Genomic DNA, 27,881 nt, shown 5'->3' on the forward strand with positions numbered 1-27,881 from the left:
CTGTCTATATGCATGGGTTTAGTTGTCCGTCTGAATTTGCACCCATGTTTGTGCAAACACACGCTTTTGTTGGTGACACAAACCGTGTATTTCTAATAGCACTGTAACTGTATGCTTTGCAGCACGTGGTCCAGTGTGTATTTGTGGCCATCAGGACCATTGGCAACATCATGATCGTCACCACTCTGCTGCAGTTCATGTTCGCTTGTATCGGAGTGCAACTTTTTAAGGTACAGTAATGAGCTATAATGGGAAACAGGCACACACTGATTGTAAAATCTCACTTCTCTTCTGCACTTCACTAAATTAAACAATGCTTCTACCATAAAATAATAAAAAGCTATACAAAGTTTGGGATTCTTGCACAACACTGCAGCTGACATGATCTGCTTTCTTTTTTAAAGGGTAAATTTTATCGATGCACAGATGATGCAAAGTCCAGCCCAGATGAGTGCAAGTGAGATCTTTGATTCCTTACTGGTTTTGCTTGCATTTTCAGTCTGCACACAGCATATGTAGTTAATATTATCTTTAAATCCCAGGGGTACATATATCCTCTACAACAATGGTGACACTGCGCTGCCCATGGTGAAGGAGAGGATCTGGTATAACAGTGAATTCAACTTTGACAACGTCCTCATGGCCATGATGGCTCTTTTTACCGTTTCCACCTTTGAAGGATGGCCCACGTAAGTACTGTTTTATGTGCGAGATGGAATTTAATGTTTGGTATTTATTTTGCTTCTTCCAAACTAAATCCTGTATTGCCACTGGATAGTAACTGATTATCTTGACTTTCTGTCTCCGTTTTGTCCCTACAGTCTGCTGTACAAGGCCATTGACTCCAACAGGGAGAACATGGGCCCTATCTACAACTACCGCATCGAGATCTCCATCTTCTTCATCATCTACATCATCATCATTGCCTTCTTCATGATGAACATCTTTGTTGGTTTTGTTATTGTTACGTTCCAGGAGCAAGGGGAAAAGGAGTACAAGAACTGTGAGCTGGACAAAAATCAGGTAGGAAAGTCTGTTTATGATTATTTCAAAAGCATGAAGAAATAATGCAACATTATAGCCAAATAATATCTTAATAATTAATTACTTGTTTATGAGTCTCTGCTTCTTTTTGCCTCAACAAACCATCAACACCATGGCAGCGTCAGTGTGTCGAGTACGCTCTTAAAGCTCGCCCTCTTCGGCGCTATATTCCCAAAAACCCCTACCAGTACAAGTTCTGGTATGTGGTGAACTCCACCGGCTTTGAATACGTCATGTTTGTCCTAATCATCCTCAACACCTTATGCCTGGCCATTCAGGTAAGAACTATTCATTCTGTCCTTAAGGTAAAGTTGAACTGGGTTTACAATCACTACATAGACTTTGTTGCCTGACTCACTCATTCAAGTCAATGATCATCCAATCACGTCCATGGTCACAGGTGTATAAAACACACCTGGGCATGCAGTCTGCTTCTACAAACTTTGTGAAAGAATGGGTCACTTGCAGAAGATCTGTCCAGCCATGAAATTTCCTCACTACTAAATATTCCAGAATCAGCTGTTAGTGGTATTATAGTGTGTGGAGGTCATCAACATTCTATACAATCAATCATTACAGACCTCCAAACTTCATGTGGCCTTCAGATTAGCTCAAGAACAATGTGAAAAGAGCTTCATGGAATGGGTATCCATGTCTGAGCATCTGCATCCAAGCCCAATATCACCAAGCACAAAGCAAAGTCTCGGATGCAGTGGTGTAAAGCACCAGAGCAGTGGAGATGTACTCTGGTGTGATGAATCTCACTTCTCCATCTGCAAGTCTGATGAACAAGCCTGGGTTTGACGGTATCTGGAGAAGTACCCTTCTCCTGAAGGGTACTGGGAACAGTTTGGCAATGGCCCCTTGTTGTTCCAACATTACTGCACTCTGGTGCGCAAAGCAAGATCCATAACGACATGGTGCGCAAGTCTGGTGTAAAAGAACTTGACTGGCCTGCACAGAGTCCTGATCTCAACCCGATAGAAAACCTCTGGGATGAATTAGAGCGGCGACTGTGAGCCAGGCCTTCTCGTCCAACATCAGTGTCTGACCTCACAAATGTGCTTCTGGAAGAATGTTCAAAAATTGCCATAAATAAAGACAGAAGATTTGAAGCTAGTGTAGGTGAATATGGACGGTGGACCATATTAAACCGTATGGATTAAGAATGGGATATCACTCAAGTTCATATGTATGTGAAGGCAAACGAGCGAATACTGAATAGTGTAGCATATAAATTTTTAATTTACCAGTTTGTCAAATATTGCTATGCCTAGAAATGTTAATGGTTGAACTGATCTGATCTGTACATAATGAGTCTAAAATGATGATGTACAGTCTTTTGTCATATGCTGAAATACGTATTTGTTTCTTAATATTTGTGTGTTTAGTCTGTGCATATGTCTCTTTTCAGCACCATGGTCAGTCTCATTTATTTAACTATGCCATGGACATCCTGAACATGGTGTTCACTGGGGTTTTCACTGTAGAGATGATCCTCAAGCTGATTGCCTTCAAGCCCAGAGTAAGTCTCTTCTCTCCTCTCTATGATTTATTTTATTTTTTGTCAAAAATTGTCCTTACTGCAAAAACTTAAGTGTTTAAGCAAATTATATGCAGATCTATTCAAAATGACCAATAGTACCTTAACTCTTTCCCACATGTAGACCCCATCCCTTAATGATGAGTTTTAAAACTCCAGTATATGTTAATAAAAATGCAGTTTGAGGACCATTAGATCAGGTTCCAGGTTTTTCCAACCTGTGTAGGCAGAGATCACCCTCAGTAACTTCTGGAGCACCCCCAGTCATTTTGTTCTGGAAGGAGGCCTCAAATATGACAGACACTGTTCAGTTTAGGAAAGCGATACAAGGGTTACCCCTTTTAGGCATTCAAAAGGGAAAGAGTTTTCCTCTAGATGTCCTTTTTATATTTTATCCCCAAAAAGATCAGTGTTTGAGTTTTTACCTGAAGACACTTTTAAGCCAGCCCTCTTTCTTCCTGTTCCTGTTGCCTCCCATCACGGGCTCTTTGCTCGAATCTCATCCTTCCACTGATTTCTTATCGTCACCCTCCTGTACCCCTCACTGTAACCTCTTATACTTTCCTGCATCACCCTCCTCTCCTGCCTCCCCCCTCTCCTCCTGCTGGCTGTGCATGCTGCCATATTCAGGGCTATGTCGGGGACGCCTGGAACGTCTTCGATGCTCTGGTGGTGATTGGCAGTGTAGTCGACATCATACTCAGCCAGGTAGAAAGACGTCAGTATGTAGAACTCTGTCATTCCCTCTTCCTGCTCTCCAGCTGCTACTGCCACTCTCCTTTTTTCCATCCTTCACATCTTTCCTTCTTCCTTACCTTCCTGTCTTAAATTAGTGTTGAATAGTGTCTACACTTGAAACGATCTTTTAAATCTTTGTTGGGCTCAATGGTTGATAGGCCAAATATCTGCTAAATAACCTGAAAATCTGCTGTTAGCTTTCGGGGGCAATAAGTGCCAACAAACCGCATGTATTCCTTTTAGCCAGCAATAATAAAAGTTGGCACTCTCACAAGCTCAGACAGGAAAACCTTTTCAGCCTCGCTCTGTTATATCAAAGCACAACTTTTTGATGCTCTTTTCTTTCTGTCTTTCACACTTCTTTTTTTTACTACTTCTTCCTTTTCTTCCTGGCTTTGTTGTCTTTCTTTCTTCTTTTCTGTGTGTCTTTGTTGCCTGTGCTTGCAGAACTATTTTGCTGATGCATGGAACACGTTTGATGCCTTAATTGTTGTTGGTAGCGTGGTTGACATTGCCATCACTGAGATCAATGTAAGTAATCATTTATCGCACATGTTTTGCTGTGTCTTCCGCTGCAGGAGTGCCTTGCTGTAGCATCAGTGTTACAAATCAAGGGCGCAGCTGTCTTTTTTCAGGCATTATGAATTATTTTTTGCAGTTTCATAACAGGAAAAGCTGCTGCTTTAAAAAACATATAATCTACCCTATCTTTTTAACCCTTACATACTGTTCAGGTCAGATTGAATCTGTTTTTAGGTCATCTGAAGACTGATGACTTTTCCAAAAGTGACCAAAAATAAACAAAAATGAAAATATGTTAAAACTTTATACTGTTGTACAGTACAAACTGAGGCTGTTCTGGGTCAAATCTGACCTGTATCTATTCAAATGAACTTTAGAGCCACCGGTGTGGATCATTTAAGGATAACTGACATTTTAGGGAATCTTGAAATTGTAAAGCCCATGTTTTTATGTATTTTTTATGGGACAGTAATGAAAGAGTTCAAGGAAGGGACTGACCTATCAGGAGAATTGTGTTCCCACCACATTTGTCCAGGTTGCTGCAGAGACCTGCTGGTCTTTTAAAATAGTTAAACAGTGTAGGAGTGATCATATACGGCGCACTTAAGGAGCAGAGGTCATAAGCGCCTGGAATGTGATAGAATAAACACAAAATAAACAAATTAGAATCCATCTACTCAGAGCTAACTGAGCTTAAACTAACTGAGTGTAGCTGAGATTAAAAGAGCTCAAAAGAGGGCTTTGGGTCTTTTATAAGATTATAAAAGCACTTCAGTTGTCGTTCAGTGAGTGCGGGGAAACACGTGTGCAGTCATGTGAACGGATGAAATATGAACAGTATGTAACGGTTTCACCACTTTATTTAGTGACACACATTTGATAATTATTTAGTCAATCCAGAAAAAGGGAGACATTGTTTTTTGTGTCAGCGTAGTGTGGTTTGAATGAAAAGAGTGAAAAGAGTGCTTTTATTAAATTGGCATTAAAAGAAAGAATTGATAAAATAGCAAGTTATAAAGTCTAATTAGATCTACTAAGATCTTGTTTCTTAATCATATACGTACTTAATCTGTGAATGAATTTGTTATACTGCTACTCCAAGGCGACTCTTTGTCCTTTTCTGTGGCTCATGTTAACACTGATTTCACGCTCTTTGCCAACTTTTCCATGTCATGATGTGTGTCTGTTTGAATTTTTTTGAATGACTGTTTAAAATAAGACACCTCCTGTAATTGAAATATAGAACTTGGTAGTAATAAACAGAATAAACCCTGCGACAGAAAGCTTGCTCTTTAGTAGAGCAACAGGTATTTGCATTCTTTTTTCCATGAATCTTATTTATGGTGTTACTGCTTAGAATATGTGGCGACAGACTTACACTGCTGATCTTGTTCTTGTTGGTAAGTTTTGATGCTGTGTTGTTTGTGTTGTTGTTGTTGTTGTTGTTTTTTAAATAAAGTTCCATCTGAGAGTTTTTAATGTATTCGGATGTTGAATGAAGCACAGGTCACTGATGATATGTGATGTTTGCAGCAGCACTTACCTGTGAATGGTTTGGTGCTGGTTCGTATGACTCGGATTAACTTTAGGCTTTTGGTTTCAAGTCGGCAGCCATTCCTGTTGTCAAGGTGATAGTGGAGCCAGGGGTAAGAAGCCCCTCCTCTTTTATTTAAGACCCTCACCCTTCTGTGACCATCCAAAAAAAAAAAAAAAAGTCAAAGCATCAGCATCTTTCTGTTATTACACTTTTTGCTCAGTTACTGTTGAAAATCTTTTTTAAATACCAGAACTGATTGAATCACTTGTAAGGGTTTGTGTTGAACTCTCAGTGTCTGTCACAGTCCCGTTTTGAATCCACCTGGTTTGTTGCATTTTGGCACCAGTTTTCAATCTGCTGATTTTTTTTGTCCCGTCTTGGTGCATGGCATGACACGCGGGATTAAAACTGGCCTTTTTGTCCTTCATTCTAGTGTAGCTCTGTGTAGCATTAGCAGTCAGGTTATTTAAAATGAACTGCTCTTGACTTAGCTCTTATGTATTTGCAGATAAAGCTCTCTGTAGCTGTCCACAATTAAATGCACATTTAAATTTCCCGTATGTGCAAGTCCTCCAGGTCTGTTAATGGCATGGCGTTTAACACACAAGTTGTTCTGCATGCTTGTTTATTGTCATCACTGTAAAGAGTTTCTAAAGTTTAAAGTGGGAGGCTTTTTCACAAGCATTTAAATTTATTTGGTGTTGCTTGGTAACTAATATGTCCCATACATGACTCTCATGAAGAATGCATGTATGACTGACTGCATGAATGAACGAGTGTTGCATATCTTCATTAGTGTGCTGGAAAATGGAAAATGTTCCTTTTATTTCTTTGTCCCATAATAACTCTTGCCCTCATCCGCTTCAGAACACAGAGGACAGCGCTCGCATCTCCATCACCTTCTTCCGCTTGTTCAGGGTGATGCGATTGGTCAAACTGCTGAGCAGGGGTGAGGGAATCAGGACTCTCCTGTGGACCTTCATCAAGTCCTTCCAGGTGAGACTGTAGCAGAGAGAAGGGACTCACCAAAGACCTCATGATACAATATTATCACAGTATGTTATTATTGCCATTTTAAACATGCTGAGTTAATGCAGCAACATTTATTTGGATATACTATGATTTATCACCTTTGTTTTCCAACTACAAATCATTTCCCCTAAGGTAAACCAGTATCTGTATTATCTAATGAGATAAAGTTCTCAGTCAGTTCCTCTCACGTAACCATTTTTTATTAAGGAGACAGACTGAACTGAAAACATATATTAACCTATTATAATGTATTATCAGTATAATAAATATACTCACCTCTTTTGTCCCATCAAGTTAAAAATTCCAAAATAAGTTCATATGTTTGACTTAAATGTGGATGATGTTTTTCTTCTTTATTTGTCCAATTCCTTGATCTTTGTCTTACCAAAACACCATAACACTGCACGTTCCTTCAGAGTGCTCTCAGTCTTTTGATTTGCAACGTAAACTGTGGTGTATGGTGCTAATTCCTGGAGAAATATATTTTCCACCACAGTAAATAACTAACACTGCTTAGGGTTGTGATGAAAACCAAACCAACCAGAAGTAGAAGTATGTTGAAATGAGCTTGCAGCAGGCGCACTCGAAAAGCTGATAGGGGTATGTTTTGTTGCGTAGAATACCAGCATAAAATAGAAGCAGTTATGACTTGACACTGCTCAAGTTAAACTGCAGATTTCACAGCGTCCAAGTTCTTTTTTTTCCTCCCTCAGGCTCTTCCCTATGTCGCACTCCTGATAGCCATGCTGTTCTTCATCTACGCTGTAATTGGAATGCAGGTAATTTGTTAGGAAATGGTATCGTTACATGAAACGGTGGGACCTGTTAGACACCCTGCACAATATGTATATGTCTTTCTTTGAGAGAATCTAGGCATTAATGGGATATTTCTTCTCTTTTTTAGGTGTTTGGGAAAATAGCAATGGTAGATGGGACACAAATCAACCGCAACAACAACTTTCAAACTTTTCCCCAAGCTGTCTTGATGCTGTTCAGGTCAGTATGTATTTGTACATAATAAATGTATCTTTATTTTTTATGTATGGCTGCAGCTGTATTGACGTTGTTCCTCGTTCACTGTTAGGTGTGCTACAGGCGAGGCCTGGCAGGAGATCATGCTAGCCTGCATGCCAGGCAAGCTGTGCGATTCAGAGTCAGACTACAACCCTGGGGAGGAGAGGACCTGTGGCAGTGGCTTTGCCATTATCTACTTCATCAGCTTCTACATGCTCTGTGCTTTCCTGGTAAGCTTCAGCCATGTGACTGTGTTCAAAGTGACTAATTTTTACACGCAGACCTGAGTTTTCACAGTCCCGTGCACAGTTTCTGTTACAAAAAATGTTGCATTTTTTTTTTCTTGCAGATCATAAACCTGTTTGTTGCTGTCATCATGGATAATTTTGACTATCTGACCCGTGATTGGTCCATTCTCGGGCCGCACCACTTGGACGAGTTTAAAAGGATCTGGTCAGAATACGACCCAGAAGCAAAGTTAGTACTTGGAACCAGTTGTGAAGAGTAGTCTGAAGCATTTTCTCTTGTTATTTATCTCTTAAATGGTACACTATACTAGTGTTAAAAATGACTCCATTAAATATGATAGTGATTTTTTTATAATTGTAAATTCTCTAAAGTGTACATACTTATTAGGACCTGTGGCTGTAGTGGAGACTGCTTGCTTGGTGTGATGCGTTTAATCTGAATGTGCTGTCAGGGGCAGGATAAAGCATCTCGATGTAGTTACTCTACTGAGGAGGATCCAACCCCCGCTGGGCTTTGGGAAACTTTGCCCTCACAGAGTGGCCTGTAAGGTGGGTTTCCACAACTTTCCATACAATAGCAATGAAGATAATGCACTACACTGCCACTCTTTTACTGTATCACCTAAAATAAGTTGCAGCTTTTGTATATCTCATTCATTAAACTTGCAGTTTTCACATTACTAATTTAACATTAGGCGCCTCAGTGTTAATCTGTGTTTTGGATTATTTTACAGCGTCTGGTGGCAATGAACATGCCCCTGAACAGTGATGGAACTGTAATGTTTAATGCCACCCTGTTTGCTTTGGTCCGCACTGCTCTCAAGATTAAGACTGAAGGTGAGTGTGCACCTTTAGCCGCTTTTGGATCTGCAGACTTATTGTTTGCTTTCTTATAGATTGGTTTAGCATTTTAGAGCTGTCTGCCATGTTGTGTAGTATGCAGTCGATTGCCTTTTAAGCGTTATGACATTTTGGCATTTTAAGTAGGAGGACTAAGAGGTGAGGCTAATGGGATCAGTGACCTGTTGTATGTGCAGCAGCTTAAGATTACAGCCCAGAGAAACCACTGCAGCACAGTGAAGTTAATAGGAGACAGATTTAAATGCACTGGGAATCAAGTCTTATATCAGCATTAAATAGTACAGCAAATCAGCATTAAACAAGGAAAAAACACATTTCATTTGAATATTTAACAAATAAAGTAAGTGGGTACTTAAAGCTTCACACAGGAATATACTATTGAACCACTTTTATTTTTGTCACCCAAACTCAGTTGTTCCTTCCAGAATTAACACAAGAGGGCGCTATAGATCATATTTAAGTAGTAGTTCCTCCTGCAGTCCACTGCATAACCAACATGGTCCTTTAATTACAAAAAAGGTAATTTAGCACCAAAGTAAAGCATAATCATTAATTATAACTCATGATGGTAAGAAATGTTTTGACGTATGTTATGACTGTGTGTGAAAAGCAGACTTCATACTCTTACTTATTTTTAACCTTGGTTGCACTTTTCAAAGGGAACCTGGAGCAAGCCAATGAGGAGCTTAGAGCTGTGATCAAGAAGATCTGGAAGAGGACCAGTATGAAGCTACTGGACCAAGTTGTGCCTCCTGCAGGCGGTCAGTGGTCGTTGTACACAAATGCACAGGGACAAAACTGCTTTCGTTGCTTTCATCAAGTGACAGTCTCTCTCATGTGTCTGTTCCATTCTCTTGCTCACATGATAAAAATAATTTTACAGATGGATACTTATATGTATATATATCTTTTTTATTTATATTTCCAAACGATAATAGCGGAAGCCTAAGCATGCTAAGTACGTCTGAAGCCAAAATAATTTTAAAGTCAACAAAAGAATCAAGACGGGTTCCTTGTGATGTAGATCAGTAGGTGTAAAGGACAAGGTGAAGTACAGATAAGAATAAGCTTTATGAAACAGAAAACAGGAGGTGAAAACGAACCCACAGGAAGCCTTTATCATCCTGTTTTTGCCTTTCTGAAACTGCAAGACCAGCTGTTTTACTACAACAAAACTTTTAATTTGTTGTGAAGTTAAGCTTATGTATTTCACAGAAACTCACCTTATTCCTTTCAGTTGAAAAGTGTCACTGTTAACTACAATGATGTATAACGATAACTCAAACAGCATCTCATAAAGTAGTCAGTTTGTTGGAGAGTCAGTTTTATAATCTAAGTGAGAGACTTTCACATTGTTGTGCTAGCGTAGCAGCTCCAGTGTGTCTCCATGTTTTCTATGCTTGTACTGCATGTCTTTGTGTGCATTAGCTCGCTAACCGCTCTCTTTTCTTTTTCGCCAAGCCTCTCTGTTCTACAGCTTCCTTTGTTTTCAGTCACTGGCCTTCCTTTCTTCTCTTTCTGCCGTCCTGAGCTCTTTGGAGCAGTTCTGTTTTAGTCTGGTGGCATGAAGCTACTGATACCTCACTTACTTCATCGGGCTCTGTCCAGAAGGGGAATCCACATGTGGGCATAGTTGTGATCCCTTTACACCGGGATGCTTTTGTTCTTAAGAAAAACAAAAAGAGTCAGGGATTATTGGTTTTGAGATGTCGCTCACACGTGTAAAATCAGTTCATTCGTTTTCAGCAAACTAATACCTGAATTAAGGCAAGGAGTTCCTTAAAAACGTGAATCGTAAAAATCCCCAAATGCGATTTTTCTGGGGGAAAAAATCTTACTTAATTGTTAAGTAAGATTTGATCCTTCCTGTCGAGGAGTTAGATGTTTTTGAAAATGAAATTGGTGAGGCTATGTATTTACTTACTTACTTATCCAATCAGGCTCGTGGGGAGCCTGGAGCCTATCCCAGCTGTCCCAGGTAGAGGCAGGATCACCAGTCTGTCACACAGACGTTACCAGATTTACTCAGATCATCAGTTTCTGATTTTCAAATACAGATGAGCATTTTTAAAATACCTTTTTTTGGTTCTATATCTTTGGTCCTTTCTGAACAGAGCCCTGTGCAGCTTAACTCTGGCTGTGTCGTGTGTGTAGAGAAACGAGTCTGATTCCTAAAGACGGATCATAACCACATAAAGGTCACCGCTCTCTTTGGACTCCTGGAGGGAATATTGGCCACAACATTTGTCACGTTTACTCAGTTCCCCTCCAGTTAAAATGGGTTAAGGAGAGGTGGTGACAAACCGAGAGAAAACCACTTGTTTCTTGCACACAGTGATTCAGCTGGCTTTTTTTGTTATTGTCCAGCATCTCTCCCCGTTCTGCTTCAACAGCCACTTATCTGAGAGAATTAGAGCCAAGGCCGATAAGCCTCCCTGCATGGCAGACAGTGTGTACAGTCATCGCTTCCCTTCTGGCTAAACTAAGTTTATGTTTTGTGTCTTAATAGAAGATCTGTAGAGCTTACCCTTGCTTCTATAAACCTTTTACTCTGCTGTTTTCTTGCATGTGCTTCTTGCTACAGATCATATCATTGGTCTAACACATAAAACACTTGTGCTTGTCTGTCTCTGAAATCATAGATGCTTAAATTTTATCAAGTCTGCAGTCACTGTACAATATGTGCAGGCATAAATGCTTTGGTTTATTTGAATTGATAATAAACATGCGTCTGCGTCCTTATTTGGGTTTTTTTAGAAATCTGTTATATAAACTTCATTTTTGAAGATTGTGCTTCACTTTTTTGAGCAAGGTTTTTGTGTATTTGTGGTTTTTTGTGTGTTGCAGGAGTCTTTCATAACTTCGTGCATTTTAGAGATGAAGCAAGATGCAAGCTGCAGGCTTAAATGTTATCAGTCATCAAGATTAATCTTGCTGTACACGATTTTCTGAGAGCAAACGTCTTTTGCAGAGGTAGACAGTCAGATACTCCGCTATTATTAACAGTTCTGAGTTTATATCTTTATTTCTTTGTTTACCGTGAATCTGACAGTACTTAGTAATAGGCCTGAGAAAAGACATATTTTTCATGTGCTCAAAAAATGTGCTCATGCATGCAGCAGTTGTTAACCTCTTGGAGCTTCTTAGGCAGAAAGGTCAGTGTCCTGGTTAAGCATTGAGGATTTATGGCATTTTGGGATTATCGGTCAGTATTCTTTTGGCATTTGGAATAAAGCTAAAATATTTGGTTTCATTTCCAAGATGTTGTCTCTTTTCCCAACATGCTGCAGTAGTGGTGCTTCATGACTGTGATTTTTTTTTTAGTTGTGAGGACACATTAAATGTTCTCTGAGCTGGTGACATAGCAGCAGTAGGAGTAACTGGCTGAGTATTTTGAATCTTGAGTGCATGGATATGAGCTGATTTTTGGTGTTGAGGTGTTTTGGTGTTGACCTGGGAGGCTTTGGTGTGTCTGCTCACTCAGATGACGAGGTAACAGTGGGGAAGTTCTATGCCACCTTCCTGATACAGGACTACTTCAGAAAGTTCAAGAGGCGCAAGGAGCAAGGTCTTGTGGGAAGGCGCTCATGGGAGAGGCTGAATACCACCTTGGCTCTACAGGTGAGGAAAGTGCAACGTTTCAGTCAGTCAATTCAGTGCACAGTGAGTAATTTATGGAGTCTAAGTGAGCAGTTCATCCAAATGAATTAAGGTGAGCACTATCAAACTGTCAGTTTTGAGTCATTTTTGCAATAAAAGCCTTTCTTTGTGCTCATCACATTACGGGCACATGAATAAACAATAATCACTACCTACTACAAGTCACTGAGTCAGGTGTTCTGTGGAACTTCCCAATGAGACCTTTGGCTACATATCATAATCAGGAGTGGGGGAATAACCTGGGAAATCTGGAAAAACCAAACCCTGTTTGCACACAGTGTGTTAACAAAAGAAGAGAAAGCATGTCTATTATGACGTGGGTGCAGTGGCTCTTGCCTTTCTTCCCGTCTTTTGCAAACATCAGTCAAATCCGAAAAACTCTAAAAGATTGATGACAATCTTTAAACAGGTGTTTTGTTCATTTGTTCGGGAAGATTTATTTTCATGCATGAGAACATCGAAATGTTTGTTAACAACAATACTAATGAGGTTTGCTTTGACGCACGTCCTTTTTGCAGGCTGGCTTGCGTACGCTGCATGACATTGGACCAGAAATCCGTCGTGCCATATCGTGTGACCTCCAGGAGGAAGGACTAGTTGATGAAAATGCAGAGGAAGAGGAGGAAATCTACAGAGTAAGATTTCCAGAGAAATTCCCCTGCTGTGCACAGGAGTGTGTTAATGCGATTCCTACGAATGTCCTTTGTTGTTTTTGTTCTTAATGCCACTTAACTCTGTGACTGATATGCTTCCAACACATCTCAATAAGTCACTCACTTCATTGCATTGAATTTTCCAGGAAATCTGAGAATGGATATTTTGTTAATACTGTCACTGGTTCTCTCTGGTAGAAAAGAGTATGTTCTGAGTTTAGTTTCATTTATTAAGCAGTCATATTTAGTCTTTATTTCTGGTGTCTCCGTGCAGCGTAATGGCAGCCTTTTTGGGAACCATGTCAACCACATAGGTGGGGATCAGCAAGGCTCTTCTCACCCCACCACCGTCACACAGCGGCCACTACAGATCCTGCCCTTCTCCAGCGCTGCCTCGACCGAGCCCCCGCAAATCGTCAGGAGAGCCAGCAGTAACGATAGAGAAGGAGAGACAGAACTGAACTCTTCACCCATCCTGTACAATCAACTTCATCACACCACTCATTACCCTCACTGTAATTCCACTTGTGTTCAGTCGCCAATACCTTCCAATGCCAACCTCAACAATGCCAACGTGCCCTCACTTCTCTCCATGACCATTGCGAGGCAGCAGAAGTGTTTAATACGGAGTCGCCCGTCCTCCACCAGAAACGCATCATCAACAACTGCTTACAGCAAAGGACTGCAAGGCAAGCCTTGGAAGTCGCACTCCACAAGGTTGGTTGAAGGACACATAAGTGCAGTGTTAAAATCCACAGTAGCTATTAGAGTTGGGAATCACCATACATCCCACAATACGATATTATCACAATACTTAACGCACGATACAATATTATTGCAATTTTTTAAAAATATTTTGCGATATTCAGATTCTGTACATAAAGGTAAACTTTATCAATATTCATTTTATCTAATATCAAAGTCTCACACTCAGTCTTTCTCTCATTTCAGTTTTATTGTTGACAAACTGAACGGTTTGTATTACAGTCTAGTCCAACTTAACTGAATGCAACCATCTGGTACAATTATAGCTATTCTGAACTATGAAATTTATGAAAACTATGCAGCCCCTTCAGCAACTGAAGAATTTGAAAGTAAATTAAAACAAAATATAATTTTGCATTAAATAAAAAAGTTTTAAACTTAATTAAAATAAGTAAACTGTCATGTTTATTGCTGCCATAAAAACATTAAACACATTTGGACAGTGAAGGAATGTCAGGATTCTTGCTCAGAAAAAGGATCAACATGCTCTGAAGTCAGAGCAACAAAATATCGATTCCTGCTGTCCCTGTATCGATACATTATTAGCAAACAAAATATCACGATACTACACAGTATCGATTTTTTCCCCCACCCCTAGTAGCTATGCACATTTGTTGCATGGTCCTTTTCTTCGTGTAGAATAAAGCACCCGTTTTGAAGTGGGTTTAATAAACACACTGCAATGTGGAGAGAAACATCCCAGCCAAGGATCATCTCTGCCGCCCTCGCATCTTATATATACACACACAGACAAAAACATTCCACAACTCTTACATGCTGGCCCATCTCACGGGGGTTGAGGGCTATACCCTCAGGCACATCCATAAAGCCTTGTCACTTACAGAGAGAATCATGACCCTATTTTCTGTCACCTTAAGATTTACATTCCTGATAAGCAGAAGGAGTTTCACTATCTATTTAACATCTCCCATGAACTTACAATGGCCTCACTGTGTGCGCATATATGTGTGATAGAGCATAAGGCCCATTTGTAGTGCACATGCATACAACTAAGTAAGAAAGTGATATGGTTAAAATATTTGTATTTAATATATGAATAAATAAATCTGCCAGTACAACTGTTTACAGTTACACTAACAAAGTATGTTAATGACTTTTTCCCCTGACATTTCAGAAGTTTGGTCTGGCAGTGCACTGTATGATATAATGTATATCATTACATTATAGTTCACTGCATTAAAAATATCTGTTTTGTAGTGTTTTATCAGTATGTATTTAACAAATGATCGCTTTTATAGATTCATTCATCTGCATGTTCTACACATATTCTCAGTTACATTGAGTCCTATGAAAAACTAAGTGCACCCCTTTATACAGTGGCTTGTAGAACCACCTTTAACTGTGCTAACTTGAACAGTTGTTTTCTTTATGTCTTTATCACTCACATCACTGTGGAGGAATTTTGACCAACTCTTCTTTACTACATTATTTCAAATCATTGACGTTTGCAGGTATTCATTTAGGCGCAGCTTTCCAAAGGTCCTATTTAAATTGTCTTGAGGGCTGGGCTCTGCACTCGATTTGTTTCTTTTTCAATCACTCTGTAGATTTCCTGCTGTGCCTGGGATCGTTGTCCTGTTGCACGTCCCAATTCGGGTTAAGCATTAGCTGTCAGAAAGACGGCCTCACATTTGATTACTACTACTACTTACTTTGGTATACAGAGGAGTTCATGGTCAACTCAATGACTGTAAGGTGTCTTAGTCCTGTGGCTGCAGAACAAGCACACATCATCATCCCTCCACTAACGTACTGGTATGAGGTGTTTGTGCATTATAGCCAAACTTCTCTATTTTGGTCTCACGTGTCCAAAGGACATTGTTGCAGAAGTCTTGCATTTTTTCAGATGAAATTTTGCAAACCTAAACCATGATGCCATCTTGGCATCATGGTTTCCTCTGGCAGCCTTTCTAAACAAGCCATCTTTCTTCAGTCTTCTTCTAATTGTCCTGTCATGAAAAAACATGCTAACTGAGGCTGTCGAGTCTGACATATTGCACCTGGGTTTGTTGCAGTTTCTAGGAATCCACAGTTTGAATGTTCGGTGGTGTTCATTCTTGGAAAAACCGTGGCATCGCGTGACCTTATTTCTTATCTGTAATTTGTGGATTATTTATAGATCTAGCAGGAGCGAAAAACCGACAAGACCATTTAAGCATTTCAGCTTGTATCCTCTTTTCATTTGTCATTGCATGAACCCTTCCTCCCCTCCCCATCCTGGTTTCCGGTTCCAACAAATCCCGTCTGTCTGCCTGATCCATCTCCTCTTCCTGTCCCTGGAGCAGGACACGCTACTATGAGGCCTATATTAGGTATGTACATGATGTTAATGCTCACAGAGCTTGAAAGCATATTGGTTTTGTGTACGATTGTCACAAAACACGTGAAAGCTTCTGACCTTTTAATCCAAAAAATGATAAATGGGCCAGTTTATACAGTATATATGTGGTGACTGGTTGAATTAGCAGTCTATGGAAAAGCAACTCTATGACAATAAGGATTATTACTACTTGTACAAACCCACTTTCAAAGAGTTTTGACATTTTTGCAATGATTTGCAAATTCATATATAAATCTTTTATTCACAGCAGAGCATATTAAATATATCTAGTGTTTAAACTTAGACATTTGACTATTTTGTAAAAAAATATTAGCTTGATTTGAAGTTGATGGCAGCAACACGCCTAAAAAAGTTGGGACAGGGGGAACAAAAGACTGGAAAAGCTAGTGGTATTAAAAAGAGGATCATAGAGAGGCAACATTTCTCAGAGGTAAAGATAGGTAAATATGCAAATAAACTGTATGTATATGTCACTGTCAGTTGCAGTATAAGATGTGTAACAATTTCAGAATATTCTTCCTCAAATTTGTGAAGATTTTAAATAGATCTTCATCTACATAAGATCGTCAAAAGATTGAAAGAATCTGGAGTGGAACAAGAGTAAAAATCGGAACTGCAGGCCGTTAATCTTCAGGCCCTCAGTCGATACTGCATCAAAAACATCATTGTCTTTAGTGCCATCCATAAATGCAGATTAAAGCTGTAGAGTCTGTGTTTCCACAGGCCCCGCTAGTTTAGAGACTTATTCCTCATGAAGAACGAAACCAAGACAGAACATCTTCAACCGGTCTTTTACTTGCTAACGAGGAAAGGCTTGGTCAGAACCAGGCTGTGGAGCATAATACTCCTCACCTGTCTCCAGACCAACTCCTTCAAAGATCAGCTCTCTTATTTATTTCCATGAGAGTTACAGTTTACACAATACACCACAAGCACCTCCCACCGTAAAACCCCCACTTGGTTGCGTTGGTGTGTGTGTGTGTGTGTGTGTGACTTCCTGATCACAACATCCTTGGTCATAAAGGGGGTAATCTCCCCCACACCCAATATATGGTTCAATTCCTGTATTTGTTCACCATACACAACACAGGTGAAGCCATAAAAGGGCAGGAAGCTTACCAAACATCAAACAGAATCTTCACAAGGGATGTGCTTGTGACAAAACACAACAGCCAACTCCCAGAACTTCGAGAGGCTGGGGAGGGGGTCAGACAAAGGAATGACCTTGATCCTATAGTTTGAACTGAGCCTTTACAAATTTAAGAAAAACAATGACAACATTCAACAATCTGACTTAACAAAAGCTCTACCATACAAAGAAGAAGCCATATATGAACATGATCTAAACATGCTGTCATCTCTGGGCCAAAACTCAGTGAAGATGGAAAACTGTTCTGTAGTCAGACAAACTGAACTGTGAAATTCTTTCTGGAAAACTTGAACACTGGACTAAAGATGGTGTGGACAACTTGTTGTTATCAGTGCTCAAGCTCTACAGCTCTGTGGGTGGCATTAGCACCTGTGGAATTGGCACCTTGCAAATGCACTATTATTGCTGAGAGGTACAGTTTTAGAGCAGCATGTGCTCCCATCCAGAACACCTGTTTTTCTGATACAGAAAAACTTCTCCTAAGAGTCAAGTAATTGGACTTTTCAGTTCTCAGATGTTTGTGGACTGTTAATTAAAGTGGAAGGGATGCTACAGAGTGGTGAAAATGGCCCTATCCAAATTTTTCTGTGCTTTTTCTGTGCTGTCATGAAATTCAAAATGACCTTTTTGTTTTTGAATTGAAAGTAAATATTGTAACACATTCGATGTGTTTTCTGTGTTCTATTTAATTTTAAAAAGGAGTCAAGTTTTTATGTTTGCAAATCACCAAATTCAGTTTTTACCTATATTCTCTACAGCATCCCAACTTTTTTAGAATGCGGATGCAATAATCTGAAAAAAACAGATGATAATGGTTAATCCAATCCAGCGACATCAGTATGATTTACTGTCTTTGCTGTTTGGATGCCAGGTCAGAGAGCAGCGGAGCACTTTATCCCACCATTCGTCGAGAGGAGAGGGGCAATGGGGACAGCGATGAAGAGAGAGGCTCAGGCGAGTACTTCAGTGGGGAGGAATTTCATGAAGATGACATCATGCTCACAAAGGAAAGGTAATTCTGGAAAAGAAAAGTCGGTTTAACCTAATCTGAGGAAAGCGTGAGATAAAATTGACACACCAGCTACGTAAATGCAGCCGTGGTTTTACTACTGTGTACCGATGACTTCACGGAAGTGTTTTCTTTCCTCTGAGTTCAGCTGTCTTATATCTAGATTGAGCACTTGTGGTTTATGCTGGTGGTTAATGTCACCAGTCTATTACTTTTCTGTGTAACTTTCTTTCCACTGTTTGCGTCCCATGACATCATAGTTACAGAGAAAGTTAATTTTCAAAGTCTTTATCTTTTTGTGTCAAAGGTTGTCCAACAATGAATGCCATGATGATGCAGAGGGAGATTTTGACCTCGTTTCCAGGGGTGACTGCCAGTCTGAAAGTTACTGTGACGATGATCAACGGCCAATCTACCAGGACAGCAGGGCGTCACCCAGGAAATGGTTTTTACCCTCACCTCAAGGTGAACTGATACTTTTTTGTTTTTGTCACTACACCTGTGAAATTTAACAAAGGATCATTTTACTTGTTGTTTGCAAGAAATTTCTCAAGTCAGATGTTTATTAGCTGATTCAGGCAAATTGATCTCACATCTGTGAACTATGCAGAACTTACTAGTTTGTACCATTAATTTTGAATCAGTACTGTCATTGCATGGTACACTACTGTATGTAAATTATTATTATCTAGCTATGTTTTTAAATGGGTGAGGTTCATAGAGAAATTACCTCGTTGTTGAAAGAAAATAACATTTTTTTTTACTCATCCAATATAACATGAATTGATGAGAACTGTTGTAAATTAATGGATAACAGAATAAGAGTCTGACTGATGTAGGGTTTTAAAAATAGATAAAAAATATTTGGTGAGTAAAATTGTAATATATAGACGCAAAAAATGATTTTCTTTAGGGCACAAAAAACATAAACAGATTTGAATAACATTTATTATTTTTGGTGATTTATCACTCCTTATTAAAGAAAAGGATTTTTATTTTAAAATACATTTCATTTACAACTCCCTGTAGATTACTCACTTATGCTCTGCACAACTCTGCTCAGATTAGCACGTTGTTGTGTTTACAGATGTGTCGCTAGATGTGTCTTCTGTTGGACAAAAAATGCAACATCAACTCTCTTAACATGATTGAAGGATGTTTTTCATGTTTTTTTCTTTATTTTTTATTTTTTTAATGTTCACTTATCGGCTGTTATAAAGGCCGAAACATATATACTTACAAATAGCTAATATTACTCGCTAATATTGGTGAACTGGCACGGAATCATTAATAATAATTCACTTGTGATTTGTAGTTCCAGTGGCACATTGTGTTAAACTTATGAAAGTTTATTGTGTTAACAGTTTTATGTTATATGTTAGCACAGATAAGAACTGTTATTTTTTTAAAGGACTAATAAACTTGGCTAACTGACTGAAGGACTCCACATGGGAAGAGGCATAAAAATCTACAAAAATATTCACTACTGTCTTCAAGCACGAAAACACTCTCCATCAGATAATATTTGGTTAGCTGCTAGCTGATAACAGATGTGATAGCCTGCTCTCAAACCAGAGATGTACTTGATGTACTTCTCTGCTAGTGCACTGAAGCATATCACTGCTCTCACGCTCTGGTTAAAGCAATGCAGGTGCGCACTGGTTTATCAAATCTTGAGGTTTTTTGTTTGTTTTTTTGTTTAATTAGATTTTCATACCCTAGAAAATAGCCTTCTTTCCTTAGGATAAGTGATAGGTTTGTAGCATAAACCTATTCGCTGGAACAATTCAACTACACAGCAAAAAGCATTAAACACCAAGTACGCAAAGTTCTTCATTCTTCATGTCACTCATGCATGAGGGATAGAACCACGACAAGCGCCGTTCCTTCGCTTGACCCCAGTCGCTCTCGTCCGCTCCCCCGTAACACTGCTCTTTTATTGAGGTTACATGAATATACATAGCTTCATTAACATATGACGTCTACATACAAACAAAGAGTACCTTGCCTGTGCGTTGTGTAAGTATGTGTGTGTGTGTGTGTGTGTGTGTGTGTGTGTGTGTGTGTGTGTGTGCGGTCAGAGTGTGACCCCATAAATGACTTCCCTAAACCTGCTGGTCTGGAAGTCCAGCAGTTCATCTGAACAAAAGGCCCTTAGATTAAAACAGATATAGATACGTTTATCCTACCATAAAACAATAAGACAAGGTACGACCTCTCCCATGCTCCCAGAGTGCTCTGGAATGCACACAAAGTTTGCAGACTATTAAGGATCAAACCTCTACCAATCTACAACTAATTATAAAACTCTAAGCATATATAAGTAGATATTTCTAAGCATAAATGACAATCAACAATACAAAACCTGACAATAAGAATACCAGCTGATGCGTCACACAGTCAAGAAAGCAGAGCAGAACAGTTAACTGGAAACTGTTGCGCTGATAAGCATAGAAAGCACCTATTAATGGTCATTTAGAAGTTTGGATGATAAGCATAAAAGAAAACAACATGTCATTGTAATAGTTGCAGTTGTCTATAAATGTCTGTGGATTTATGATGAATGATTGCATTAATCACTACTGTTTTCTGTGTCCTCTCAGCCTCCAACAGACCAACATTCAACTTTGAGTGTCTTCGGAGAAGAAATAGTGAAGATGGTGCTCCTCCTTCTCCATCATGCACAGCTCTTCCACTACACCTGATGCAGCAGCATGTACCTACACCTTTTTTGGGGCATTAATATTGTGATGATGAAGGAATGGCACCTCTAAGAACTGTTGTTTTTTTATGTTTTGTTTCTTATCTTGGCTCTCAATCACTCACAGGTGATGGCGGTGGCCGGCCTCGACGCAAGCAAAATTCACCGTCTTTCTCCCACAAGGTCCATGCGTTCGTGGGCCACACCTCCTGCCTCCCCAGTTAGCCGTGACTTCTCGCCCAGTTACACGCCACTCATACAGGTCTCATTATTGAGTTGTTCTTGGAAACCCCCCCCCCCCGACACCAAACTACTGTTTGGGCCATTATTTGGATACACCGTAATAACATGGAAATGGTTGGTAATATTAAAGTCCTGTTTGTGGCACATTAGTATATGTGAGGGGGCAAACTCCTCATAATGGGTGGTGACCATGGTGGCCATTTAGAAGTCGGCCATCTTGGATACAACTTTTGTTTTTTCAATAGGAAGAGGGCCATGTGACACTCTTCCACCGTCGTTTTTCTTGTGACATTACCAATAAGTTTGATGTGTCACATGGCCCTCTTCCTATTGAAAAAACAAAAGTTGTATCCAAGATGGCCGACTTCTAAATGGCCACCATGGTCACCACCCATCTTGAGGAGTTGCCCCCTCACATATACTAATGTGCCACAAACAGGACTTTAATATCACCAACCATTCCCATTTTATTACAGTGTATCCATATAAATGGCCCACCCTGTATATATATATATATATATATATATATGTATATGTTTGTGTGTATAGGTGGATTGGCGCAGTCCTGGCAGTGTGGCCAGCATCCCTGGAGCAGTGAAAAGGAGTTCATGGTACACAGATAGTCAGGACGGCCCTCCCAGCCAAAGCCATTCTCCGTCACGTCTGCATTTACCCGCAGAGTGCTGCTCGCACTGCCTGCAAAAGAGAGGCAGTGCCAACAGTCTGGTGGAAGCTGTGAGTACATAACAAATGCTCTGTTGTTGTTACCGTGCATTTTTTTTAATCCATAGACCCTCACAAAGTAGGATAAGAGATCTGGTGATATTTCATTTATACACTGCTCAAAAAAGTTGAAAGTAAAACTTGTTAATCAAAGTGTAGCATCAAGCCAAGTCGACATACAGAATATTGATCTGGTCAGTTAAATAGCATAAGGGGGTTTTCATCAGTTTCAGCTGCTTTGGTGTTTTATAGGTGAAGACCACTGATATTTTTCCCTCCTCATCTTTTTAGTTTTGCCTTTAGCTAGGCTCAGTGTCACTACTGTTATTATGAGGTGATACCTGGACCCTACAGAGGTTGCAAAGGTAGTCCAGCTCCTCCAGGGTGGCACATTGAAACGTGCCAATGCCATAAGAATTACTGTGTGTTCGAGCAGTCTCGACAGCGTGGAGGAGATGAGGCTGTAGAAGGTCCTTAACCCATCATCAGGACGGGTATCTGCTCCTTTGTGCAAGGAGGTACAGGATGAGTACTGCCTGAGCTACAAAATGACCTTCAGCAGGCCACTGGTTTGAATGTCTCTGACCAAACAATCATTAACAGACTTCATGAGGGTGGCCTGAAAGCACAATGTCTTCTAGTGGGCCCTGTGCTCACTGCTTGGCATTTGTCATAGAATACCAGAATTGGCAGGTCCACCAGTGGCACCGTGTGCTTTTCACTGATGAGAGGAGGTAACTCTGTGCACATGTGATGGATGTGAAAGGGTCTGGAGAAGCCGTGGAGAATAATATGCTGCCTGTAACATTGTTCTGTAACATCCTTGGACCCACTGTCAGACCCTACACTGGTGCAGTGGGTACTGGGCTTCTCCTGGCGCAAAACAATATCCGGCTTCATGTTTTGGTCCGTCCGATTCAGCTAGCGTGCGTCTCAGACTCTCCAGGAGCTCAGTGATGTCCGGATCAGATCTGGGTGGAGATTCCAAAGGACACCATTCACGTCTCAATAGGATGTTTTCAGGCATGCATACAAGCAGATGGTGGCCAAACAAACTACTGAGTACCATTTTAAGTGACTACAATAAAATTGGACCATTGGACCATTTTTTCACTTTGAATTTCAGGGTGTCTTTGAATTTTGTTCTCTGTAGTATGATCATTTTCACTTGCATCAAGTGATTTGTCATCCTTTGGTTCTAACTGATTACACAGTCTATATCAGTATACATATGCAGCATGATGTTTTCCCCATTGAGGTTGGACATGTTTTCAAAGTGTCCCCTAAATGTTTTTGAGCAGTTTTCTTTCTTGAAGTTTTCATTCTTGAACTTCTTGTTCTGACTCATTTGTGATGTACACCTCGACTTTTCCACTATGTCAAAATGAAAAACATGTCCATAATTACCTTTATTAGAAACAAGTATGGCTGCATGTCCAGGCAGCTAACTCAAGTTGGGAAGCGTGATGAGCAATGCTTCTGTCAGTGAAGCATTAATTTTACAAGTCAACAGGATGTTGCAGATGTCATCTATTGGCAGCTAAATGAATAATATCTGTAAGACCCAGAATGTGTAGTTCTTGATCTTGGTGAAGATGACTTTTTCCACTTCATGGTTTCAGCTTTAATTATCTCCTGACTGCTCTCCCCAGGTGCTGATTTCTGAAGGTTTGGGAAAATACGCCAAGGACCCTAAATTTGTGTCAGCAACTAAACATGAGATTGCAGACGCCTGCGAGATGACCATTGATGAAATGGAGAGTGCCGCCAGTAACCTGCTGAATGGGACCATGGGTAATGGCAACACAGGGAGGAAAGAGAGCGTTGGCTCGGATTCGCATGCCAGTGCAAATATTAGGGACCACAGCATCCGTGACTACAGCGATGAGGAGCCATATGTGGCTGTGAAATGTGAGGAGGACCTAACAGATGAGATGATATGCATCACCTCACTATAACAGCAGCTCACACTGGGATATATTTAGGATTTTTTCAATTGAATTTTTACTACTGCTCTACGGTGAGGGGACACCTCTATTCAAGTGCATCATGCAATAATGAAAATGTGTAAAACACAGATGGATAAGAGAGCAAAGTGCCTTGTTTTCTCTTAAGAAATGATGAAGAAATGGTTGGGTTTCTGGAAAATTTAGCAAACCAGAGGGAATCAAATCTGTCTGCCAACCAGTCTGCCATCTAGTGAGAATTCAAACCTCTAAATTGAGTTTTTCTTTATTGTTACACTGGTTTCTTACAGCAGGAAAAACTCAAATGTAGGTTTTCTAACACAGATTTTAGGAATCAGCTTCAGTTCAAGGCGATAATGGGTCGGCCCAGCTGCATTGTTCTAAAATAAATCTAAACTGTTTACTCGATATATAAAGAGCCAAAAAAACAAAAAGTGTTCCACCGTTTCAATCATTTTTAGATTGCAGTGCATGATTTTGTTTTTCCCAAAGAAGCTGATTTTGTTAAAACAATTTTAGAAAAATATCCAAAGCATTGAACTAACTTACGTTCCAGTTTAGATGTCCGGAAAAAAACCCCCCACCAGCGCCAGGTCAGCGTATGGTTGTCCAGTCATTCCAAGCTTCCCTGTATTTCGTTGCAAGATCCATGTATATAAATAATGTGTGATTTTAAACCTTTTATTGGTCATGTTAGCAAACACTGGTTGTTCGCATTACATTATTACCATCGTGACTCGATTTAGAGTAAAAAAAACAAAAACAAAAAACTTGACAGAAACTGTTTTTTTCTTAGTAGTCTTGATCACTTAAACTTCTCTGGGTTCACAGTTCAGGATTTCAGGGCTAAGCTTGGCTATGTCTCTGTTTTTGACTTGAAAAGGAAATCACATATCAGTAGGGAAAAAAAAAACAAGTCTTTGTCCTCAGGCATATCCTCCTTCTTCATGTAATCGCGGACACATTCTCTTAAGTCCTCCCTTTACACTAACAGCAGTGCTACATTCAAGGAGTTTGATCAAGCTACACACCCTAAAAATAAAGGAATATTAGGATGCTGTGTGTCACTCACTGCTGTGTGTCACTCACTGCTGTGTGTCACTCACTGCTGTGTGTCACTCACTGCCCTTGATGATCCTTAACTTTGAAGACTGAGTTTTCTTTGTTAAGCCCTTTACTCAGATATGTAATGATGTACATTACTATGAATCACTATTCCCCCTGAATCACTCTGAGATCAGCTACAGTAGATAATCTCTGAGGTTTCTGTGTGATGTGGCTCAATAGACTCATGAGTCAACAAAAATAAAAGCAAAGACCACCAGAGTTTCTTTGTGTCACAGATGACACACCAATTAAACCGTTTATTTCCTCCACAGCTGCAAAACTCTTTTTGTTTTTGCAATGGAATGAATAAGACCATACAGGTCTCTACATAATGGGAAACTATTTACTGGATTGCCTGACAATATGCTATGTCAGTATATTTGCTCTTGTAATGAAATGACTGCTGTTGCCTTTTATCTGTTGGAGTTGTTTTTGTCAAGACAAAGAGCACAACTGGGGGAAAAACGTAGTAAAGCGTTTCTGCACCACTAACGGGTGTTTGTCTCCCACTGCCAACTATGATAACCTTCAGATTAATTTAAACAAAAAACAACATACCAAGTGATGGCTAGGCAATCTTTCTTTTTTTCTTACTCTAAATACTGCTGTAAGGGCAATTTGTTCTGTACAATCAAAGGGCTCCTTTAAAACCAAAACAAGGGAATGCTTGGTTACATTGTAACCCTGGTTCTCTGAGTGTAGAGACTTTCTCTCCACTCTACTACGTATTTCATTTATGAGTTGGAGAGATAGTCTGGACAGAATAGAGAACACTCGTCCATACTCAGATGCGTCAAATGTTTTTTGTTACCAAAATTACTGAGGTTTATTTATTTATCTATTGTGACTAAAAGTTGACTAAAGGGTCTAAATCTGGTGCCGGTATTTGCTATTGGACATTCTGATGATGTAGATATACAGATGTACAGATGCAGGATACAAGCTGCTATCTGGACTATCGTTCAGATGGACTGCAAATGCACTCTTTCCTCTTCACTCTAGAAGAGCCTCATACAGGTTTAAGTGGCCAATACAGCTGATAAATGAGACATATGCATTTTTTTTAACTGCAAGTAAATTGTTTTTAATGTAGACTTTGAAAAAAATCTTATTACCTCTGTAACTCTCCGGGCCTGTTGGTTAACATGTCAGGGAAACTCTGGTAACGCTGCATTTGCACAAAAGTAGTAATCGGAAACATTTATGTGTGATTTTTTTTTTCTTTATTGGCAGCGTTCGTGATTGGTTGTCCAAAAGTCCATAGTAATGAATGATGAACCACCAAATCTTTAGTAAAAAACAGTGTTTGTACCCAACATTACAAAGATTAAAGATGAGTACCAGATTCAACACTGGTTTGATTTCCAAGAAGCCATAAAAAGTCTGAGGTAAACATGCTGGCTTCTATGTGAGACTTTTGTTTTTTATTGAAAACCACCCAACTCCACTCCCCAAGGCATTCAGCTATGCTTTGAATCACTTACAACAGCTTCTTGACTGGAAGCCATCTGCTTAGGAATATAATCTGTCAAAAGTGCACGACTCCAAACAGTTCAGATTTACCCTGCGGCTCACATGCGAGAAACTTGAAACAACAACAGTCACGTGGAGATTATTACTAGTGCAACTACCCAAATGATTTATCACATGAGATAAAATGACAAGGACTGCAAAGCTTTGTTGTGCAACGCAGCTTTATTTTTTTGTACTGTTCCACTGCTTTACAGATGTCTATAAAGTGACAATGATGTATAAAATCTGTACAGCGTTTGTAAAAAGTACGCGATTAACTTGAAGATCTCTGCTTTCTATCCAGTTGTATGAAAATTTTAAAAAAAGCAAACAAGAATAGCTCTATCTCTACTTTGTAGCATGAGTACTAGTACCTTATAAGTTTTGTACCAATAAAAAGAGAAGCCCTTTTTTGCATACTTGAAGTTTTGCCTGGAATGACAATGAACCTGCTGATTTTTTGTAACGAACACTGAATAAAGACACAAGAACAAGGTCAGGAGGCTTTGTTTAGTGTCAACACAGAAAAACAACAGAAAGCCTTTGACGGTGTTCACAGTAAGTTTCCCTTCATAATGACAGATGATTTAAACATTCACATCATGTTAGACAAAACTGCATTATAATGTAAACCATAAATTCTTTATGATATAGTGCAAAGCTTAATAAGACATACTTATAATTTATGTTAGTGCTTTCATTATAGCTACTAATACACACTGATTATTCACTCAAAGTCTAAAATCTCAGCACCGGTGTGTGTCAGTTCAAGCTGGACCAAACTGAAACACACTGTAGCCGTGTGCAACATATACATGAATTAATACAAATCAGAATGTAATCGTGATCTCATGGGCAACAATGATATTACAGTTACAGCGGGGAAAATAAGTATTTGACACATCAGCATTTCCAGCAGTAAGGGGATTTCCAAGTGGACTATTGACACAACATTCCCACCAGATGTTGCCATCAAGCCAAACATTGAAGTCATACACACAAATCAGAACATTTAAGTATACAAGTTAAACCATAATAAATAAAGTGAAATGACACAGGGAATAAGTATTGAATACATGAAGATAACAAGGGGCAAAATGACATAGAAAGCCAGGAGATCACCTGAAATCTGTCAGTATTGATGGAGAAACCCAGTCCCCTATCAGTACTAACTGGAATCAGCTGCTGTAGTCCTAATTGATGGCCCATAAAGGCCCCTCATTACCCAGAAGGCACACAGGAAAGACTTCATGATGGGTAAAGGCAAAGAACTCTCACAAGATCTGCGTAATCTCATCGTTGAAAAGCATTGTGATGGGAATGGTTATAGGCGCATTTCCAGAATGCTGAATGTTCCTGTGAGCACTGTGGGGGCCATTATCCGGAAATGGAAAGAGCATCAGTTCACCATAAACCAGCCACGATCAGGTGCTCCACGCAAGATCCCTGTCCGAGGAGTCCACAGAATAATCAGGAGAGTACTCCAAGAG

General features: G+C 39.7%; 1 protein-coding gene across 4 annotated transcripts in view; it reads left to right on the forward strand.

Annotated features, from left to right (window-relative positions):
• The window catches only part of cacna1db (calcium voltage-gated channel subunit alpha1 Db), an 88,844-nt gene extending 61,957 nt beyond the window's left edge, over nt 1–26,887 (forward strand). Inside the window, exons 26-52 of one of the 4 annotated variants that reach the window (XM_087834088.1) lie at nt 123–230; nt 405–457; nt 543–689; nt 822–1,023; nt 1,164–1,322; nt 2,459–2,569; nt 3,218–3,295; nt 3,773–3,856; nt 5,452–5,493; nt 6,252–6,380; nt 7,130–7,195; nt 7,321–7,412; nt 7,501–7,660; nt 7,780–7,907; nt 8,131–8,227; nt 8,413–8,515; nt 9,199–9,300; nt 12,024–12,160; nt 12,718–12,834; nt 13,127–13,569; nt 15,924–15,950; nt 18,001–18,141; nt 18,446–18,603; nt 20,742–20,854; nt 20,967–21,101; nt 21,632–21,817; nt 23,458–26,887. In XM_087834088.1, the coding sequence (XP_087690214.1) occupies nt 123–230; nt 405–457; nt 543–689; nt 822–1,023; nt 1,164–1,322; nt 2,459–2,569; nt 3,218–3,295; nt 3,773–3,856; nt 5,452–5,493; nt 6,252–6,380; nt 7,130–7,195; nt 7,321–7,412; nt 7,501–7,660; nt 7,780–7,907; nt 8,131–8,227; nt 8,413–8,515; nt 9,199–9,300; nt 12,024–12,160; nt 12,718–12,834; nt 13,127–13,569; nt 15,924–15,950; nt 18,001–18,141; nt 18,446–18,603; nt 20,742–20,854; nt 20,967–21,101; nt 21,632–21,817; nt 23,458–23,763 (3,624 nt within the window). In that variant the 3' untranslated portion in view covers nt 23,764–26,887. The remainder of the gene's footprint in view (nt 1–122; nt 231–404; nt 458–542; nt 690–821; nt 1,024–1,163; nt 1,323–2,458; nt 2,570–3,217; nt 3,296–3,772; nt 3,857–5,451; nt 5,494–6,251; nt 6,381–7,129; nt 7,196–7,320; nt 7,413–7,500; nt 7,661–7,779; nt 7,908–8,130; nt 8,228–8,412; nt 8,516–9,198; nt 9,301–12,023; nt 12,161–12,717; nt 12,835–13,126; nt 13,570–15,923; nt 15,951–18,000; nt 18,142–18,445; nt 18,604–20,741; nt 20,855–20,966; nt 21,102–21,631; nt 21,818–23,457) is intronic. The other 3 variants (XM_087834090.1, XM_087834086.1, XM_087834087.1) reach the window with 3 other exon arrangements.
• Nucleotides 26,888–27,881: the final 994 nt, after the last annotated feature.

The sequence above is a fragment of the Neolamprologus brichardi genome, chromosome 20 (genome assembly GCF_056152115.1).
Source record: "Neolamprologus brichardi isolate AB-2024 chromosome 20, ASM5615211v1, whole genome shotgun sequence".
NCBI lineage: Eukaryota > Metazoa > Chordata > Actinopteri > Cichliformes > Cichlidae > Neolamprologus > Neolamprologus brichardi.